The following is a 22,831-nucleotide window of genomic DNA, read 5'->3' as shown; positions in this document are numbered from 1 at the left end:
CGACGCAATGGGCTTCTTGCGAAGTCCTAGTAAGCCTAGCAAATAATTAAACAAAGAAGATAGGCTATTGTAGCATTAGTTTTTAAATTTCATAACTAACTAACTAACTATAAAAATGTATCGCCTCTACAGCAAATATGATGATCTAAGTATTCCTAGTTAACTTAAACGTTTTAGTGCTTGATGTTGATAATGATGAAAAATGTAATTTTTTTTATTCGCACAGGTTGTGTAGTAAGTCCCGTTGCTGAGACTTGAAGCGACGACCCCCTGGTTTCGTTCAGCCAGAGGCTCAGCCATCCGCGTCGACAATTGTAAAAATAATAACAATATGATGATAATGTGCCATGATAGAAATTGAGCGTGACAGCATAGCAGACACGGCGGATAACGACGATTCGTGGACACGCCAGCTGATGAGCGCGTCACACTGGTAATAATATGCAGGGAAGGGGGCAAGCAGGAGCATGCCTTCGGGCCCGCCATCGACGTCGCCATGCGGTCGTTCATATCCGTCATCTCCGGTGCAAACAAGCGGACGGTTTTAGCGGAACTACGCACTCATTTGGTACCATTGCGGTAAACTGGCATGTATGCACTCTCGTGCGGCTAGCTGCAGTTATTCTCCTTCTTCAGCCATCGAAATACCTCTATACTATAGTGCATTCTGGACATCAAACAAATCTACACAACTGGCGTCAACTCATGCTCGTTTGGCCATCCATTGGTTTTGCAAGATTCGACGGGATCTTACGGAACAGCTTGGAACGCCAGCAATCTCGATCTCTCAATGAATTATACATGGATTGCATTGCCTCATACGACCCATTCATCCTTTGGTTATTGCTTTCCGTCAGTTCCGCATGCTATCTATTCCGAAATGGGAAGTTGCTTAGTCGAATCTTTTGTTGGGAGGGTAAGGCAGTGGGCTACTCATAGAACCTCAGCAATATGTGTGACATGTGACGAGTACTCGTCACCCAGTCATCACCTCGAACGGTGAGCTCACCGTGCGCCTCATGATGCTACAGTGGCTGGCACAGCCGCCACTGACTTCGTTTGTCCCTTACGCTAAACTATAGGGAAACAGCTGGGGGTGACAGCGAATGGCAACGCGCAGCAGCCGTACAGATACCCGAAAGCGCGATGTGCACGGGGTCTAGCGCTTATTCTTGTTTAGCCCGATCGTCTCGCTGGGCGCCTGACGCAAGTGGAATGAACAACAATAGCTGTTGCAGTAGTGGCTGACAAAGTGTGTGCTTTTAGCTGACGTGGCACTAACGGCGGGCGATGGGGCACCCCATATATCGTTCAAGGTTCGGAAAACCTATAGAAAGGGAAGACAGGGTACAGATCGCTTGACATTTGAGAAAACTTCTTCCAGGTAAAAATGGTCTATGATGTCGAAATTTCCTGGACCAGGGTGCAGTGAAGGATGGCCAAAAAAATAAGGACACAAAATTGTGCGATGCAAAGCTGGGGCAAATTTTGACGAGAAAACAGGAAATATTATTTTTGTGAGTAGGTGTTTGATGATATGATCTGAAGCTATGTCTTTTTATCACCTCCGCCACTCTGTAGACCACTTACTGAATAAAGCCATGGTAGAGCTGTAGGCTATGCAGTGCACCTAGGTCGTCTGATAAACCTGACTTGTCCTACTATTCTCTATGGCTAGTTTCGGTACCTATAATAGACAATCCATAAAATGCATTGAATCCAATAAAAAACTCTAACATGCAGCATTGAATCTTATTCTTGTACTATATTCTCGACAAAAATCCGAGTATCGATCGCTATTGTTGTCAAAAGTTAAATATAAGGCAATTCAACTTCAATTGTTTTTATCGTGACGTTGAAGTTCGATTAAGTTGCTGCGTATACGTTAATGCAGAAAGCGTGTTTGAAAGAGTTAATGTTGCCTTTCGTTTAGAATAGCTGCGAAGTTACCCAGGACAGGGTCCGCTCGCCAGTCACAGAAGAGCGATCTAAGAGAAACAGGTTTCCGCTAGCCAGAAGGCGTCAAAAGAAAAAGGGGAGTAACGTGATGGCTGTAACTCAACCTTCTCGAAAAGGTAAACACAAACATCTGTGGCTATATCTACAAGGGAAACCTTTGCTACCAATGCGAACTAACCGTAGCTTGTTGTATCTTCAGCTATTTGGGACCCAGGCAAACAAAACCGTAGAGGCTGCGATGACAAAATTGGCAGTACTCAAAGTTCAAGCTATCCTTCGCTGGCTACTGCTTGTCTCCTGTGATACGTTTGGAGCTGCGTAACCTCAACCGATACGAACCCATAATCCATTGGCTGGCCAGTCTAACTAGACCAAAACGTTTTCATATTTTTTTTTCGTGTGATACCTAGATTGTAAGTAAATGATTATCTATGTACGATGTTCGTAGCGGTTTCCACTTCATTTTCTCTTTGACAGCTATACTTGGTGCTCTTTAAACCGCACCCTGTAGGGTGGTCTAGTTATGTGCAATAAAATATGCATCGTAGTATTATAGTGTTGTGATGGTTGTTGTTATTTTAAAACCTATTTCTAACCTAATTAAAGGACACAGTTCTAGACATTTGTCAAAAACGATACGCTATTGGCTCAGAAGATATAATGTTCAATGTGGAGTATTCGAACGGATTTCAATGTCGGTGGCTTTGTGTTGAAAAATCCAGTAATTCAGACTGTGAACGTATTTGCCAACAATTACCATTTACACACAATCTTTTCTTTTATCTGGGTAGCAGACAATTCGTATAAATTTACCCCTACACCAATCTGCTACTATTCATTCACTTCTCGAATGCCAGCTGTCGTAATATACTGAGCATCCCTTTATGTCTCTTCAAGCCATTTTGGCTCTAGCTTAAACATATAGCAGTTGCTGTGATCGGCAAAGTCATCTGACTCGGATGGACCGTCAGCCGGCAGAAACCCTTAAGAAATTGCTAGAATGTAGGGGCGAACGTTTTTCGTGTAGACAACTGTCGAGCTCCAACGCATTTCCGTGGATAACACAAGCAACGCTGTCGAGCCACCCAAGCAATGGGCCGCCCATGGCAGCTGAATCAGGGCAAAGCAAGCTAGCGCAATATTAAGCCATCAAGTGGTGTGAGAGAGAGTCAAGCTCTTCAAATCTAGGCGGGCCGCACCAGTTGGCCTCTTCTCAGGGCAATAAGGCCGCCGCTATGATATCTGCCATTGTCAAGCTGAGAGGTCCTCATGGTAGGCGTGGTAAAGCCATCCGTACCGTATATACTGTACCGTTGTCTGGAGCTTCGTTGTTCGCTCTCTGGTGCTCACTCAGCTCACTGATGCGCCCCGAAAGTGGCCTTTTCGGGCCGGGAGTCGTAGCGTAGTTTTAAGGTAACGACGGCATCCAAAGGAGCGGCGATACTCATATGCGCTCCGTTGCATCTCGGAGGCTCCATCACCAAAGGACACTCATAGTGCTGTAGCGTGACATAAGTATAAGGACATAAGCTTGACCAAAGGCTTACTTTTATTACTCCGAAACTTGTACTTGTTTTCGGCGTCGCCTTTTTTTTTGTGAACGCGTCGTCCATATGCGTCTGTTTACCCCTTTGTTCGCCCTATATATGGCACAACCATTAAGCAATAACGCGACCTGAACTATATTACCTTAGTGTACGGCGATTTAGAACTGTTTTGAGGTATCCGATTGCCCGGATAATTCCTAACATTGCCGCATTTATAGGGCGAAAAATTAGCATTTGAAGCTATTCTAAGTGAGCTTAAAGTGACCTGAAACAACTGTGATATAAGACGTCTAAGTTACTAGAGAAAAATATGTACTTCCGAGTAAAATGTGGTTATATACATGTTATCATCGCACGCTAAAACGTATATTTTCTACAACTTTTTTTCTAATCCTAACATAAACTATGAGCATAATCATTCTATGAAGTTCAAAAGAAGCCATCTTTCTGCTGCGATAAAATAAGTATCTCTCGTGTAGTACTTGTCGGGTTAAAGTAAATATGTTTAAAAATTATCCTTGGCACAGAATATATTGATGTAATACCCTATCCGCATAATTTTGTAACGAATGCGGACAGACATTACCTACCGGACCTAAAAAACATGTCCAGAAATCGAATGGGTATGGTGCCATTATCTTTTTCAGATACATTACCTTTCTTTTTCTCTTTCCTTATTATATTCAATATATATATCGAAAGCTATCGGGTCACAGTTGCGCAGGACAATCCAAGAACCGGATCATGCCTTTTTTTCGTACAGATTACATCTCATTTTAAAGAAATATCGTTGTAGGAGCGCTACACAGCCCCGCCACTCGCTATTCGACTTTCTTGTGAAGAGGCGACATCTGCTGTTTGCTTTACGGCTAACGAACTAAGTTCAAGTGCCGATTACCCACGTGAAAGTGATGGCCGTAGTTGTAAAGTCTTGTTAGTTCAGAAGCAGAATGACAGGGTGCTTAGAGCTAAAACTGTGCTTGTGACTCGATAGCTCATAAGAGCTCTTCAGAACCGTAAAGCTGGAGAACACCAATGATAAGCGTCCGTTTCCGAAACCACTATTATTCTATTCTGGTAGCCTCGAATGCCCACGAATGAACTCGTAAAGCAGTGTGGGTTGGCATGCATAAAGAATACCATAACACACTAATTGAGGTCATAGTTTTTCTTTTTATCAGTCATATCGGGTTACGTTTTCAATATCTATTCAGGTAAAATAAGCGCTGATGTGTGTATTTATTTTTTGATTTCGTTGTTTAAGTGTTTGCTTCTTCTGAAGATTTGAAGAGGTTTATTGAAATTTCGGTTGCTTAATCGTTCCAGCAAATTGTTACTACCTATTGCTCAGTCTTCCGAATTGCTTTGATTCTCGATGCCGTTAATAGCGCGTACCTCTGTACCCAGCGGCGCCCAATAGTGCCTCTGATATCAAAAATTTTTTAGTTGGCCATCATATCATTTACAAATGTAGCAGCTCTGGGTGCATACGTAGCCTGTGCTATGTGCCTTTCGTCTTTTGATTGTCATCAAGTATTCCTATTGCTACGATACAAGACCACATGTTATTATCAAACAATAGCAGTAATTGTAGCTACCTCAATGGGTACCACGTCAGGATAAAACTCAGGCCAACGACTTTGATAGAAACGACAGAAGACATAGAAGTACGGTTATGTTAGGTGGTAAGGAATGCCAAATGCGAAGCTATCTTGCCCCCTCCGGGAGACTCGGCTGTTTATGCGCCTACGTGCATGACTTTCTCTCTCTCTTTCGTGTATATCCTTGCCGTATGTGTAAGTACTTCTTTTCTCGTTGTTTCTCTCTCTGTTTCGTCTATTGGGCCGACTCCGTACTCTCGACCTATGGATATCTCCGTACCGCATCCCACATTTATCCTTCCGTCCCCGTTGGGGTGCTGGGGCGAGCGATACACCTAAAGCGGAGTTAGTCGGCAGCTATTGTGTGAAACCCTGATAAAGCAAAATGGGTAAATGCCACTTCCTCTGTCGGCTTCTTCTTGTTCGACTAGATGGCCGACAGTCAGGACTAGCAGCAACAGTGTGTATGCCCTTTACCCGTCCCCCGAGAGCAGTAGGGGTAGCCTCCCAGCCCTAGGTCAGCCAACACAGCAGTATCTTTATCCCCCAAGCTATCCGCTTCGCGCTGCTAGACCAGTCGAAACAGCGGCGAAGATCCAAGCTTTGGCGGCGCACCAGGAGGCGCGACCTTTGAGCTCGACGATATTAGGATAAGGTGACGGCAGCCTACTGCTACGGCAGGCCACCCTGCTCTAGCGGTAAAGCGTTTCCTTCCCGCCGCGCGCCCGTCTTCCGACTCCTCAGCTAGGGGGACTCGACTGCGCTGAGCTGAACTGAGCCCAGCTAGGTACCCCGCTGAGAGGCTAGCAAAGGTCGCTGGGGAGGGCAGTGAACAGAGCCGCGACTAGTAGTAGTACTAGCAGCATACAACGGCGACGCGTAGACTGGCGTAGCGGACAGCGCTCGCTTGATAGCTTGCCAGTCAGTGTTGCAGTCGGAAAACAGGTCTGGGAAGTAGGACTGCTCCGAACTATCGGTTGTAGCAGTAGCTGCATCCAAAGGCAGCATGGTTCAACACTGACATCATACACTCTTACGAAAAGGCAGAAAGGCCCACATACATACCAAAGCTCACAGCTCACACACTGTAGCGCACATCTCATAGAGACTATGCCACAACCGCCTATGTTGCTGAAGCAGGGGGTCTTAAATAGGAAGAGGGACCAAGACCACCGCTCCAGGAAACGTTGCTCTGGGGGACCGCGCTGGCGCAAAGGCTCAGACGAGGTCGAGAAGCAACTGAAGCTTCCCATTCACTCCTCTGTGGAGCAGTAGCGGTGATATAGGAGTAGGGGATGCGCCTTGACTTGAGGGGCTGAAGCCTAAAGAAAAGCTGCAGGTTTGGCGGTGGTGGGTGCTGGCTTCAGTAGAGGCAGTCGTGAGAAGAAAAGGAGTGGCAGCGCCAGGGCGGCACGATATTGGATTTTCGCAGTAGGTTACAGCCGAGCCAGCCGGCTAGGGTAGAGGGGAGGGATGGAGGCAGGCAGGTCAGAAGGCAGAACCAACTTCGAAAGCTCGCAGCTTTACGTTTACGCTCCTTAAGCTCCGCTTGCTCCACCCGTCTTCTGTTAGCTCTTTTCCCCTTCCCCTTCCTCTTTATTTTCCTCTCGTTCTCTTTTTCTTCATCTGAGAAGAGGAAATAGTGGAAATACGAAGATGACGGAGAAACGAAAACGCCAACGCGGAAGAGGGCCACTTCGTCGGTCGATCGGTGGCCGGCTCGACCCGCTCGCTGAACGATCTCGAGCTACATGGAGGAGGTTGAGTAGAACCACCGGGAAGGAGAGTTGCTGGTCGCGCTAGTGAGGGGGCTACCATGGATCTGGAGCGCGCGCTACTAGAGAAGCATATCTAAAAAAAGGCACACCAAGGAAGGCCTGCTGCTGCCGCGAACGTCAGAATTGGCGGGGGTTAAGCGGCGTGCGGTGGGCTGCGGTGCGAGAAGCACAAAAAGCTTCTCGCCGTGAAGAACAGGCACGACGACAGCGACGTCGGCGACCGTGTAAGTGGCTGAGCACAGACAGAGGCTTCAAACTGAAAACTGAAAGCTGTCCACGGAGATGCCTGATGAAATGTTAAAAAAATGTGAGCTGGTCCCCCCTGGAAACGTGGTGAGATGATGGCGAGTATGCAGCCGAAATCAGGAAATGGGTACGGAAAAGCCAAAAAACCGTCGAAAACAACCGAGAAAAACACATCGGAACGGAACACAATGAGACGACATGTCTGTGATCGCCACCAAATGCGTTGGCTAATGTAGAAAGCCGAATACACTACGAACTGTAACGTAGTAGTACACTTTTAGTTGTTGCCGGAACGGTTTTATGGCTTGGGCTATCGGCACAAAACCTATGAACATGAGGGAGATATTTAATTGTAACGATACCCATAAGTATATATATATATATATATATATAAACGTAGCTTTATGGCAGCTGCGTTTTTATGATATGAGGTTATCTTGCACAGACGGAAGTGTGCACTCTACGTGAGAGATGTTTTTTTCATTACAGTGTTGCTAAGCCGACGGACAACTATTACAACTCGTAAAATAGCGTATTTTAAATAATAGATCTGTATATAGTTTCGATTCCGGCCTGATTTAAGACATAATTTAATTTAATAACTTGAAGGCTTAAGGAGTAAGTTACTCGGCGTGACCGATATCTACATACCGTTGGGGGGACCGCCGGTTGAACTAGCTTTTTATACATTATTTTATTTACTTATTCTTGTATAGGTAACCTTAAATTCGATCAATACATTCCGTTGTTAAAGGAACGTAACCGTATGTGATCGATATACAGGTAACCCATCAATATTTTCTGACTTAGTCTATTGTCCATATCTCGTCATGCGTGTGAAAATCTGACACTTTCAACATTCATGCGGCTCGTTGAGCATTTCTTGTAGCTTTTACATAGTGTTTATTGGTGGATTGCTTTGGTCTAATCGGAATTCACATGTTGGTATACATCCGTCGAATGTTATCAATACATGACCTGCGCATGTCATACCAGTAGATAAATACCAGCAATTATCTTATTATTTTGACACACATTTAACATGTTTATGTAGTCCTATACCATTCACCAGAAGGCAGAGTCAAGTTCAATCGCAATCTGCGAAGTGTTAATGTTTGGCGTTGAAATGCGACAGGTAGCTTTCCGACTAAGCGGCATTTAGCGTAGTCATCACGCACACTGTGCACCGGCCATTGCTGTTCGTAGATAGTTTCATTGTAGCAGCCAAGTCTGCTGCTGCATCTAGTAATAGCAGCTCAGCAATCAATACTCGTATGTACTCCCCCGTGTTATGCCTCGTGCTGTGGAGCAGTACCGTTTGTCTGCACGAACGCCCCCCTTTACTCATGTTAGCTCTGTTGGGTGCTCATATTAAGCCTTGCACGCGTTAGCTCCGAAACAGCAAATGGGTCCGTCCTGATTTGTACCTTAGGCTACTGAGACAGGCCGAACAAAAGTGAAAGTGATTGCACACAGCTTATCGTCATACTTTTTCCCTGTCTACCGCTGATCCACTATTTCACTATGGCCTCTATTTTTCCCTCGATCCTTTATTCGTCTTCATCCATTCCGCTGGGCACTTCCCAGTTCTTTTAGCCACCAACGCACTGACTTATTCTCTCCTAACAGATAACTCGGTTCCGTATTAGTAGCTCGCCTGGTCGAATGAGGAACTAGGGCTGCTTCACATGACTTAGCGCGCACATTTCCTTCGTCCCTTGTGCTGAAAAGGTAGAAGTGACTATCGGACGCTTTTCTAGTGCTTTGTTTGTCTGTGACCGTGTGTTTCTGTTTACGTGTGTGTATGTGTACGCGTGACTGCTTGTGCCAGTGTTTGTTAAAGGAGACGAAAAGGGAGAGCCAAAGCGAGAGAAAAGACGAAAACAGCCTGTGAAGCAGCGAGAGAAAAAGGACGAAGGATGTGGATAGGAAGATTATAAAGACAGATGTAGTGGGAAACCAATAACAAGTACGGGCTAGTGCTATGCACTAAACCGTGCGTTTTGCTTGGTACCTCTCAATCTTCAGCCCCACTTCAAATAGAGAGTTCATTTGGATTTCTTTCCGAACGACAAACTCGGCGACAACTCATCACTGGTGTAGACGCTAGTGGCAACTGGTGCTTTGGTCATACCTTTCTTCACTCAATATGGGCATTCTCTCTCACACGATGGGTGCGTGGATCGTCCATAAGCACACAGCATCCATTCCGTCGTCCAGCGGCGATATAAAAACGCTCTGCAACACGAGTGTTTTCAAGTTCCACCCATGGCTCGCCCTTATCTGTGGTCAGTTGGAAATTATTCACTCAATCCAGTATACCACTTCATTCAGATAGTGGCAGTCTGCGTTACATGCAATGGTAACCGCACCGTATTGCAGTTATATGCCAGTGCATGCAGTTTAAAGAACGGCAAACGTTCAGAAGACAGGACCTTGTAGGCAGAATACGATATTACCATCTGCAAGCGGACCATCGGCTGGAGCAGCTCGCTTCCTGCTCTTATTCGTGCTGTTGCTTCACCGTTGCTGGACTACAACGATCGAGGAGGTGACAATAACGACTCGGACCATTGCTACAAAGTGCCCAGAAGAGTGTACATAGCTCCTTCGTTTCATGTGTACGTTGCTCTGTGACAGGACAAGCGAATGAGCTTGCGAATCTGCCTGTCTGTCGATGAGCTTGTCTCATCGTGCGTGTGTGGCTTCAGGGGGTAGGAAAGGGGTGCAAGGACGCGATGACTCTGGTTGTTGTCCTGTGTGCGGAACAAACAGCCTGCGGGGAACATCTTATTGCTGTTGACTCCTTGGCCCGACATCGTTCTTTGGCTATCGTCCCTTTCCAATGCTAGCTTTGCCTTGCTGCTCGCCGGTTCCTGCTTGCCTAGCAACTCGGTTTCGGTCGTCGATGACCATCTAGCCCGTCCAGTCAGACGGATGCATCCGTGGCCACGAACCATTGGCCGTAGGTAGGGCCTACCTATCTATGCTGTTAATGGTATAAAAGCTCTGTAGAAATATCTCGTAGCCTTAGATTTAGACACATCCAGCTAGATAGTTGTATTACAAAGCTGAGCTGCTATACTGAATCCGCAATGCTGCTAAGCTGTCTGCGAGACGTACTGCTCTGCTAAAACACAGGAAACCTTTGCAGGCTCAAAAGAAGGCGGCAATGGCAAACAACGACTAATCGACCAGTTCTCACCTTCTTTTCTATTTTCGAGAAGAAGAACTCCGGCCGAGGCAGCGGTGTACCTAAAGAGAAAAAGGTTAATTTTTGCCAAGGTATCGGAACACCAGACCTTCAATTCGTCTCTATGCCAACAGCTGAACGAAAGCGCCATCTCATCGATGTGAGGTTGCGCCAATGTGTGCTAGTTTATGCGCACTAGTGTTATTACATATGAGGTCGAAAGACCAGCAGGGGCCGTTGGGCCGAAAAGGTAGATGCCTTCTAACTCTGTACGCTATCGGTGAGAGCCCCGCCGTTGTTAAGAACCATATTAGTTGAATTCGATGACCAATACAGCCTATACAAAGCGAATTCGGGAAACGAATAACCGAGCGGCTTAGTAGCCAAATGGAAGAAGCACTAACTGAACTAAAGCCTAGGCACAGATCGGTAAACACGGACGACATAGAAAAGGACGCGGACTTAGACTGCTGCCGTGGCAATTGTTACCATAAATTTCTTTGCCCAAATGTAGTAATGTTACACTTAAAGGAAAGAAAAGGAAGTGAGGTACGGCGCTGAACTGGTAAACCAATCACCTCATGTAACAGAAAGGCCGTGGTGGTACCCAAACTATTCTATGATAATAAACTGTTAATCTATTGTACAAAGGTAGTTTAGCACAGATATAGCTGTGTAACGCTGATGAATAAGTTCACGCTTTTGCTTTTAGTGATCTACAGGCAGAAAAACTTTTTACTGGTTATTACTACTTAAATTTGGAACGCAAAGCTTTACGGGTGGGATATAAAATGTAGAAATTGTTTAGGGTCTTGATCATGCAGTCTACAGCTGTGCACCCACCCTGTATATGTACACCTCGTTACTTGCTCATTATAAGAAAAAGAAACTATCCTATATCTCAATGAATTCTTACAAGTTTTAATTGTATAACTAAATGTGTTGTATACATATATTGCAGATTATTTGGAGCAAAGTGTGCAGCATGTACAGGTTCGATTGCTCCAGCTGAACTCGTAATGAAGGCGTTGGAGCAAGTGTACCACCTTTCGTGTTTTTTATGTTGTACATGCGGGCGTCAACTGCAACGAGGAGATGAGTATGTCTTGCGCAGTGGGAGGCTTTATTGTCGACAGGACTTTGAGAAAGAAATACATCTCCTACAACAGCTACGTGGTATGCTAATTTCTGACTCCAATGAAGAGAATGTTCTATACATTATTAAATTCTAATAAAACAACCTAAAATATAAGTACCATATACTGTACAATTAAGTTTTTTTAATTTTCTCTGCGAAAATTATCTCTCTCCAGATAAAAAAACATGGTGTTTTTCAACAAGTCTCCTAAAATTGTCGGTTGTTATCGATGTTCGTCGTTTGTAGGATTGTCTCGCTATATCAACGAATCTGGGACATTATGGAAGTAAATCCCCATTCGTTTTCATCCTGTAGGTCTAACCGTTCGTTGGTGAAATCCAATCAGTTTTGACGTGAGTAAACGCTATAGCGGCTATGACATACGTGAACGACTATTAACTAACAGCGTAAGCATCGACCTTCTCGTTCGTAATAGGCAACGTTGAGGCCGCTGTAGTTCCCGTCAATGGAGTTTCGGTAACTGGACAGACGTTGCTACCAGGCACGCTAACTGGACCTGGCACAGTACCGACTGGTGTGACGGTCGCGGGGGGCGGCGTGGGAGCCGTAGGGGCTCCCGGGGCGCAGAGGCCTGACGGACGAAGGGGGCCCAAGCGTCCTCGAACGATGCTAACGACGGCACAGAGGAGAGCCTTCAAGGCATCGTTCGAGATCAGTCAAAAGCCCTGCAGGAAGGTCCGCGAGGCATTGGCGAAGGAGACAGGTCTGAGCGTACGTATCGTTCAGGTGTGGTTTCAAAACCAGCGGGCCAAGCTCAAAAAGATCCAGCGTAAACAACAACAACAGCAGCGGAACGGCGGCTCCGGCACGGTAGCGCGGACGGCACAGAGTAACTGCGGTGACTCTTCCGAGTCCGAGATAGCCTCGTCCACGAGAGACTCCTGTAGGCGCTCAGAGGACGGAAGGCAGTCTGCCTCACCAGATCTCGTCGGCTCGTCACCGTACCGCCTCGCGCTGCATGAACTCGACAGTGCGGGAGGGTCCCCCTCGTACAACATAGTCCCTAGCACTGTCGGCGGCTTACCCTACGATAGTCCACATAGTATGCCATTCTATGCACAATCAGAACAGGCGTTTATGAAGACGGAAATTGGAGCAGACTCCGAGTCCAGTCTTGGCGGGCTCGAGGACGTCCTCATCGGATCCGCTCAGAGGACCACCCGACAGGGGTAGGTTAGTCAGGGATAGCTCTAGGTAATTAATCCAGAAATAAAGAGATAAATAATAAATAAGGCTTGTTTTCTTTTTCTATCGTGTCGTGTACCGCGTCTGTTGTGCATTGCATTAATTTATTATTATTATTATTACTTGACAGATACGCACTGTGCGACGGGTACTGCTTAAACGACAGTGTTTAGCGTTGTGCAGTTTCTGTTGGTTGAAGGTTTATCTGACTGACGAACAGACTTCCTCCGTTTGCAGATGTCCAACAGGCGGCGATGACGAGGCCGCCGCTCTGTTAGCACGCTCATTCACCGGGAGTCTGCACGGCAATGCTCTCAATACCATCAACCCGTTGAACCCAATCGATCGGCTGTACTCGATGCAGAGTTCCTACTTTAACTCGGCAGCCTCTCCTGGCGAGGATCAACTGCGAGTGCAGAATGCCTAAATCGTTCAGCTACCTAATGGCTGTAGCTATCTTCACTTCATGTTGCTATGGTTTCTTACGTGGGCTGTACTATGACATCATATCGTTGACAAATCGACGGACTGTCACCCTCAAAGCGCTACTCGTTTTCCCTTAGAACGTAATTCTGGCATGGTCCAGAAATAAGAACAACAGGCTTTTCCGATTAGCTATTACTATGTGTACCGTACATGGCTTGTTGTAGTCTCGTGGAAAAATGCTACGACTACACGTCATTGCATACTTTGATTTAGACCTCAGTCACCGTTTGTCTGGCTGGCCGGCTACTATCGACTTGTTGGCTTTCCATGGCCGGCGTGCGAATCTCGTTTATGTAAATATTGAAATAAATGAACGATCCTACCGTCAACTTCGCTATTTCTGTCGAAAGACCGTCCCTGTCGTGTCGTCTGAAAGGCTGGCGCCGACGACAGATGAAGAGATAGAGGAAAGCAGTGGCATTTGATCCCACCTGTAAGCGACGTTTTCACCAAAAACATCGAGGAGACGCCTATCAAGTGTAAAGAAACCGGAAAAGCTACAGCCTGCGTGTGTGTAGACATCCGTACACTCACATACATAGGGTCGCATACAGCCAGCTATCATGCCATTTTGCGTATTTTTATTATGCCACAGCTCCGAGCTTTCATGGGTTGACAGAGCCTTCAGTTGCAGTGAGGAGGCGTTGGCCCATTTTTAAAGCCTGCAACGGCAGCAATGTTGTTTTCTACATTCAGCAGCGTTGCTCCATTAATTATAGTTCCATTAATCTTAAAGCTCCTGTTGTCGTCGGTGGACGACCATAGGCGCCGGGACGCAGTCGTTGAACTTTTATATCATGATTTAGCTTTTTTTATTCGCAATGCCACGGCCTCCCAGCTTTTATTCAAACAATCTCTCATTCTTCGGATAGCCCAATTTATAAGCACTTAACGCGTGAGGCAAAGCACGCCGAAGAGTTCAGGGAGAGGGAAACGACGTTTGGGATAAGCGAGCGTGCGGTTGTGGCTGACGCCGCTAAACGTTTAAAACGAATCTTTCGGGACCTAGAGATTATGCTGCGTAGAGTTGTGCCGTTTTTGAGAGCAAGAGTAAGCACGTAAGGCATCGAAACGCATATTCGAGTGTAATAGCATCACAGAATGGCAACGTAACGGCCAAATGGATTAAGCGATCGGTCTCTGGAATGGCTTGCGCCCACTTGCCGTTACGATCAATGAACGTGACCCGTACATTTGTAAATATAAACTGTACAAAAAAAAAAAAACATTATGATGCTAATAATACTATAACAATATAAACGAATTAGAATACGAATGCACAATAATATGCTGATACTGACTATATTAATATAAATCTAAACAGCATTAGTAATCATCTCAGATATGGCGAAAACCAAGCTCATCAGTTACAACAACACAATATTAAAAAACTAAAGTGAAGATCGACACCAATCTAAAGATAACACTTACGATGACGATGATCGTGATAAGAAGAATAGTAATAATAATAAAAGTTAAAAAAAAAAACCTAACTAACTACATGTAACTAAAAGTAAAATGAATGATTCTGGCATTCGTAGTCTCAGTCTGGGTGCCGGTGCCAGCTAACGGTCAATACGCAGGGGTGCAACGGCAAGGGCTGTTAACGCGAGATAAAATTGCGATACTTGTCCAGTAGAGAATTACGGGAAATGGTCAAGTCAATAAGCAGGATAAGCCGTGAACAGAAAGACAGTAAAGACCCTTGACATTTGACGAGATATACGAAAAGAAGGTAATGAAGCCTGCCGACCTATAATGTTCATTGTAAGTCCCTTCCCCATAATCCTTTCGAAAGTAGGTTTTCAAATAGGAAGTGTTGTCAGTGAGGTGAAAATACTGAAGCGAAACAAAATCTGTTTTAGTTCGTGTTTGTTATTTTGAGATTTTTCGTGTTTACGTACGTATTTCTGTGTTCGTATCCATTCGTTTTCCCTGAGGCTTGCGTATCCCATCTATGTTTCTCTCGCGAAGTAATCGTTTATCAGTTATTCTTACGCTTGATGACATCAGCTTTTGACGAACAAGGACTGTGCAAATTGCGCTGGTACAGAATGCCTGAACTGGATCATGAGTAAGACAGAGATCTCCAACACATATCAATAGCGTCTTTCAGAAGGTGGCCGGACTTTATAAAAACGCTTAGCTGTATACAGATAATAATAAATATACATGTTTAATATAACAAATCAATATTTTGTGTTTTTCATTTAACATCTCACAGGTACACATTCGCGCATCGAGAGACAGCAGAGGGAGAGAGAGAGAGAGAGAGAGAGAGAGAGAGAGAGAGAGAGTATTAATGAAGATTCCGATTTTGCGTTTGTTCACTAGTAAATTAGGCGAGAGGATACGAATCTAACCTAGAAGATTACAGACGTTAAATGTTTGATTATTCATGAACCATCTGTCGTAGTTATTATTTAGTGGCGCCACGCGTCAATGCAGAAATAACGACGAAGTATTTTATAAATACTTATTTAACTGAACACATATTCTTTATGTCTCAGAATATAATTAGCATATACTTAGTTCTCTACTACATCTTAGCTAATAGTCATGGTTATCAATGCACCGTCTCTATCCACTCTGTATGAGCTAACCACGTCAATCGGTGTTTCCTTACGCAGAGCTACGCATTATAGAGATGGCAGGGCGAGCACCTAGATATCGTTCGTGACTATAGTGGTGTTTGATCATCTAAGTATTTCATATGCCGCTACGACGCGCAGCTTCATTGAATTTCTTCTGCTAGTTAGAAAAAATGGTACTCTATCGATATGTTGCTGCTTGTCGGTTAGCAGTCTCCCCAAAGATCGTTCTACTCAAGTGTGAGGGAGACTCTTTGTGATTCCCACTTTCAGCGCTCCCCGTCGCCAATCGGCGAACTGCCCCCAGCAGTAGCCGCGTCAGCGGGGGTAACAGCAACAGACGAAACAGCACGAATAGAAGCCAGTACAGCAGCCGTCTAAAGCGTGGCGACGTCGCAGCAACATTGTCCTGCATCTGTAAGAGTGTGCTTTGAAAGAAAAAGCTCTTTTGGTTCGATGCTGAGTGTAAGTTACCCGGGATCGAGACCACCGATGCGCTGTCTCGCAACTGCAGCGCACAGCAAGCATCACTAGGGAGGGACTTACAATACGAATTTATGCAGCAGGGGCGAATGGAGATTGCCATCGTAACAAAGAAGTGCAGAGTGCAACAGCTTGCAAGAGTGAGAGGAACAGCGGCGCACGCCGCGTTGGGGGTTTACATGAAAGCTTACATAGATCATCAGGAAGGGAAGCTGCTGTGAGCTCAACTTGAATTTGGCAGGCAGGCAGGCAGGCAGACGACGAAGTAGAACTGACTTGCTGATTGGATGGATGGATGGATGGATGAATGAATGAATGGATAGCTGGCTAGAGAGAAAAGACATAGATAAAGACATACGTACTCATAACGCTTTGAACCCGAGGGCGACAAGGGAACAACGGGAACTGCAGCTGGCTGTTTCTTAGACCGTTCGCGCCAGAATGTCACTTGCTTACTCGTACCCAACAAATCGAAGACTAGTATTATACTATCAGGCTATACCATATGGTACAGAAGAGTTAGCGAGAAAAGGCAGATGGGCGTTGCTAATGTACTGTTTTGCGTAGGCAAAGAAGGAAAGACGTCAGCTTATTAAGACAGACTGATTCAGTGAAGAGATGACAAAGGTCGTTGATTAAGTACTGACCAGTACCCGACTAGCTGGTCAGATTCAGATTTTTAATAAAGTGTTGAATAAAAAGATAAACAAAAGCATTGCGAGGATCTCCGATGCTCGGGAACCAAACAGGGTTCTCGGGCGTCATTAACTAAACGATTTGACCAATTCCCTTACCAAGGTCTCTACGTAAATGTTTGGCATTATTTAAATCGAGGTTTATATATGCAGACGGTATTTAACGCTAACAACTAACCTGGCCTCTTTAACACACAGTGATTAGATGCTTCAAAAAATACTAGGTATAGATAGCCATTCACGAATGTACGTATCTGTGAAAAAATACTGTTAGAAAATGTTTTTAAATTCTAATCAGTAGACTGAGCGTAAACAGCAGACAGATATCGTTGGATGCACGCAAATATGAGTTCGTTTCAATTGGCAATGTTATACCTTAATACCTTGTGCTGCAAGTAGATAAACTACCACGTATGGGCTTTTTAATGTATAATATCTCTAGGGAACAACATATTGTCGTAAGTAATGGCACTCTAGTCTTGCCTGTATCTTTGCCGTAATTAGATCCAAGTTAGATATGAACGCCTCCTAGCAAGTTTAGCGTCTCACGAGTATATCATCATAACTCTGTATCGTAACTAATTAAGCCGTTGAAAAAACAATAAAAGGGGTCTTGAATGTCCGTGATCCGATTTTTTTAAAAAAATTATCTTGTCCACTTGATCTTGAATCTCTATGCTGAGCCTGTTCTGGCGGTTAACGAGGAATATTGGAATGGTACATTTACGTTTATCATAATTGCCTAAATAGAACAAATACATTTAGCCTAGCGGTAGTTGGACAAGCGCTAACTGCGTACTTCTTCATAAGACCTGCAGTAAATTAGATGCAATTGCATTTCTGCTGAGAAGCATAAAATTTAGGACAGTTTTTACTGTCTTTTTTCAATTTTGATGGCATCTTTTTAATTAATGAAGAGCTCAATTACCTATTATTTGATAGCCTACATGCCTGTTTATATTTTCGTGGTGAGATTCGAATTAAAACACGGGAGATACCTACAGGTTTAAACGAGAGAAATAATTATGTTTTATAATGTAACTTCGTTATGTCCTATAGTAGATGTTTTTCTTATTAGCAAACGCTACATCGACAATATTCTAACATTTATTTAATCTTTCATTATAAGATGAACGATCAAAGTAGGCCTATAACCTATTTCTTTTAATATGAACGAATAAGCTTCTCGTGTGAAAAGAGGGAGTAAATTTGCCCTTAAGACAGGTACCAATTCACGTGTAGATGCATTTTTCTTGAGCTGTACAATTAACTATTTCGCTTTGATTGAACCTAAAAGGCTGATTTTACGATATTGTATTTAAGCTTTTGACATCTCGTTTTTGTAGAAGCGACTACAGCCACTTAATAAAAAAGAACGGCCATCTAATTGTTCCTAGAATTACCTGAGAACTACTTCAAATACGTACCTACACGTATATAGAACAAGCGAACTGCTTCCACAAAATTTTCGCAATTATTATACCCGCACCGGGTTCGGTCTTGTAATCGAAGCGTACTATTTGCCTGCTCTATTTTCTTTACTTCGGACCGTAGGGATCGTATAGTTATGTAGAAAAATTATACCAGTCTTGATTTCTCTTCAACACCGATATCCCCCACAAGCTATGGTACCTTTCTTTCTTGTAAGAACGACAAACAGAAACCGATTTAGATAAGTTCGAAATAACTGTTCCTGTAGTTAGGTAAGCTTATCGAAGGCGCGTACAATTGTCATTACGTGGCTTAAATCGCAGTAGGCAGAAGAAGGTTTTTAAGGAAAAAGCCGCTAACGTATTGTTCGAATGGTGAAAGTTGGCGCGATCCGAAATTAGGATACGCTGCTTAGTGCCGACTGTCAACGGAGCCCTACACGTATTTGGCAGACGCAACTGTTCTCCACTCGAATATTAGAACGGAAAAGTCCAAGTGACGTTGACATAAAACATCGACAGCTTATTTTTTGATTCGTTTCCTAATGGCCTCTGTCTATGGTACGCAAAGGGATAACAATACGTTCTTCTTATTTCATAATTCTCCCTATTATTACTATATGTCCTATTTATGTAAATAAAATATGTGGATGAACCTTGGCGACAATAGCCACATTGTTTCAAAACCGCAAGATGAACTTTTTACGTTTATCTTTTTTTATCTGTTTTCCTACACAATGTGCTAAAATGTTGTCATATCATGTTTTCTAAAATGTTATTTTTTAAATTGTGCAATTTGAGAGCATACGCAGGCTTGTTGTCCTGGTTTATCAAGACTAATTCTCCTACAGTCAGGTTACGATAACACGACGACATTCCTTGAAAATTTACGCGAGATTTAGGTTTCAGGTGTATTTATGGCTTACTTTTATAGAACGAATATGATTTTGTATAGCCCGAAGATCAACTGAAGATCTTACTGAGAAGTTCAACCTGCCAGATCTGGAACCTTAGTGACTATTGCGTTCTGATATAGCTTCAGGCTAGGCAGTTGCGAAGCAAAAACAAGCATCTAACAGCGCCACCTGGGTGCTCCGGAAGGAACCTTGAATTCCTAACCTTTCTGGGAAAAGCCAGCTTACCTGCCATGCACACCCCTCAAACGCGAAGTCTGAGCGGGCAAATGCAAACATCTTCGAACGCTTCATTTATTAGTACCTTCAGTGATTTTCTAAATCGATTCACGTTTCATTGAAGTGCGTCATATATTTTTTTCCAAGTTGTTAAAAAGAGCAGTGCTGTCCAGTTTCTTATATAGTTTGACGAAGTTCCATTCAAGGGTGTTTTAGCCCACGGCTAAAAAGACAATGTTCTTCGACCGATGTTTCGATTATGTGTATACAATCCATGGCAAGGGTTGGTGTTCCTATAATTTACACCAGTATCTTTCTAAACTGTTAAAAACTTTATCTTGATTTATCAAAAAATTATGTTTTTTTAGTTACTTGTAATTGGAATGAGCAAGAAATCAGTTTAGAATCGAAGCATACGTGTCTTTTCACGCTTTGCACATTAGTTTGAATCGGATGATGACCCGCGGTTGATTTTAAAAATACTACAGCACGAAAATGGAGTGAGGTTTTGCGCAAGCTCAATACTTAATACCATTCTTCTGTCTCTATGGTATTGCCGACATTGTAGAGTTGGTAACGTTTATATCTTAGTTGTCGTACGCCGTCCTGTAGGATGCCATTATTTCCATATCACCAAAAAGTCACGACAACGGTGTATAGTTCAACAGGGACCCCTAAATAGAAATCAACCATGAGCCTTTATACGTGAGCGGACAACGTTTCGGCAATTTTTCAAAACTAATCAATATTTTGTTAATTCCCGAAATTAGAATATGTCTTTTTTCTACAAAGCAAGAGTTGCGCAATAAAGCTAGGTTGACCACAATGTCCAGAATATTTCGTTCTCTGGCATCACAGTCTTCGTAAGCTGAGTCTATTCGCGTTCAGCGTATAGCTCCCGCGCGCATAGGATCCGCCTATTCTCCAGCAACCCCCGGTTGATCTCATTTAATCCATAGCACTAACCCGGCTGGTTTGCCCCTACTGCGACGTGTCTAAGGCACGACGGCACCTTATAACACAGGAATTAGTTGTATATCCAACCCTTTTGCGGCTTCAGTATCACTGCAACTGCATTGATTTTGTGACAATTGCTCTCTTCAGCTGGTCAAAGAAGCGGTCGTTGGTAGCCCCTCTAGAAGCTTCAGCTTCTCATAGGTCCTACACTACGCTAGGACCTCTCTTAGATATCATCGTGATCGAGACAACAGGCATGTCCGTGGAAGATGTCAAAAAGGGAACAGTGGGCATCGAGGATTAGTGGTCATGTTGTGACTCCGATGGCAGGCTCATGCGAATATAATGAAGATGACCGCACACTCACGCAGATACATTCACAGAGACAGTGAGAACGCAGAACATCTCACAAATATAATTAAGTGCTCCTCACTACAATTACACTGTGAACTAAAGAAGATACGCTAATTCTACATTCTCTAATGATAATGTTTAATTGATAATTAGACTCAACAACAAAACATTAATGGGTCACGATGATCAAACATCAGCATCTAACACACAATGAATATGCACGCAAGAAAAAGAAAAATAAAATTGTTCAGAAGATGGGAAAAAAAGATCAATCTTTAAGTTCCAGTGCTAAAGCAATTATCAAATAACATGGAGCAAGTATAAACGGATCACCAAGTGAAAGGACTTTTCTTTGGAATAGGTTGGCGTATAAGTCAATTGCTATTAGTCCTACAAAACGAGTATTTGTAAAAAAAAATGTAGCTTTAGACATATATCATACGTTTAACAGCTGCAGATAAGAATACCTAGCCTGTTTGCGTGCCTGTAGCATATTTAAACTTTCAAATTTTTACTACTCCACTATGTGGGTCAATTACAGATACTCATTTACAGAATATACAAGAGATCGAAGCGGACGATCCATAGTCTCCTAAATGAAACATCTTTCGGGTAAGAATTATTTGTTCTTATGAAAAGGCGGGCATTGATTAAGGATCCGAAATATTCATCGTTATTTACAATTCCGCCGTCGTCCATGAGAATCTACCCAAAATATGGTATTCTCTTACGATTGTTAGAAACTCTTATTAAAGTTGAGTGCCTAGTCAGTGTTGATCTGAGAATAGCGCCATTAAGAAAGGGGGGTACAGAGTCGTTATGTTACCACCGGTGAACATCAAACATAAACCTGTGCGACTTCTCGAGCGTCTTTATATTAGACCATTTGCTGGGACTTTTCTAAATGAAGGCTACATTTGTGGGTAAGAAATATAGTAAAGCGCATAATCTGTGTACTGTTCGATAAAAAAAAAAAAAAACCCGATGGTACAAACAATTCTATATCAAAAAAAGCAATGATGACCATATAATTTCACTAGATTCTTTCTTTAGCGTTCCTGATTCAGCCATAAGTAGCCTTCAGAGGGGCCATTTTGGCGAATTTCCCACGGCGTAGTTGTCATCACGTAGCTCTTCGAAAGGTGACAACATGTGACGTTCCCGGCATGTAGTCAACAAACTAATGGACAGGATGGAGTTTATGGCGGCTCAAGTAATTATCATATAATATAATAAGCAGCATGTTTTTTTGGAACCAGATGTTGTAATGCTTCATACGCTGCCATGTGGGGCTAACTGAGTGCTTTGTTACGTTTCTACCATGTGGAATCCGATTTAGAATCGATTCCTATCGTTGGGCGTCCTCGGCTCTTTCAGATTTCCAGGTTTCTAGAATCCGTGCCAAAATTTTACCCTACAACATTAACGCAGTATGCTTTTCAGGTTGGCCGTGAGGCTTTTCTAAGCAAAGCGAAGATGATGACAAACTCGTATCACTGAAGAGAAATGTTTCTGTTGGGTTGAGTACGTAACATACTGAATCACGTCATAAATTGAAACTCGGCGTCTCGTTTCTAGTGGTATAACACATAAGGAACTATCAATTTCTTTCCGATCTAACGGCATTCCGCACCACAGTGTTATGTAATAGAATGAGACTGCTTCCACTGTCTATCCACTTCAGCGGCTACCGATATACGGCAGCGGTGGCGATCGATAAGATCAGTATCTCATAGCTATAAACAGATTGGTATGATACACGTCTAACAGAAAATGCTGTTCTAATCATGAGAATTGGGCAAATGACAGGAAGCCGGCCGTACTACCCGCAGTTTATTCGGACCACATCAACAAGCCGCAGATAATTTTTCGTGTTTATGCTGTAGAATAGCATATGATAGATATTCGGTACTTGCACCTGCATGCCTTCTACAGGGAACGACCAATGAGATGGTATTTCCTAATTGAAGACGAGATAAAAATGTATTTTTAGCTGCATGAAGCAAAAAATACATCCGGAATTAATACCTATCT

At 43.6% G+C, this 22,831-nt stretch overlaps 1 protein-coding gene across 2 annotated transcripts in view; it reads left to right on the top strand.

Annotated features, from left to right (window-relative positions):
• LOC147758753 (LIM homeobox transcription factor 1-beta-like) overlaps positions 1-15,347 on the top strand; it is a 39,324-nt gene extending 23,977 nt beyond the window's left edge. For both annotated transcript variants that reach the window (XM_086984548.1, XM_086984553.1), the window contains exons 3-5: positions 11,286-11,500; positions 11,899-12,652; positions 12,906-15,347. In XM_086984548.1, the coding sequence (XP_086840674.1) occupies positions 11,286-11,500; positions 11,899-12,652; positions 12,906-13,095 (1,159 nt within the window). In that variant the 3' untranslated portion in view covers positions 13,096-15,347. The remainder of the gene's footprint in view (positions 1-11,285; positions 11,501-11,898; positions 12,653-12,905) is intronic.
• The last annotated feature ends 7,484 nt before the right edge of the window (positions 15,348-22,831 follow it).

This window comes from Varroa destructor, unplaced genomic scaffold (assembly GCF_002443255.2).
Source record: "Varroa destructor unplaced genomic scaffold, Vdes_3.0 BEIS01000001.1, whole genome shotgun sequence".
Taxonomy (NCBI): Eukaryota; Metazoa; Arthropoda; class Arachnida; order Mesostigmata; family Varroidae; genus Varroa; species Varroa destructor.
The sequence above is the reverse complement of the archived record's forward strand: the minus strand, read 5'-3'. Positions and strand labels throughout refer to the sequence as shown.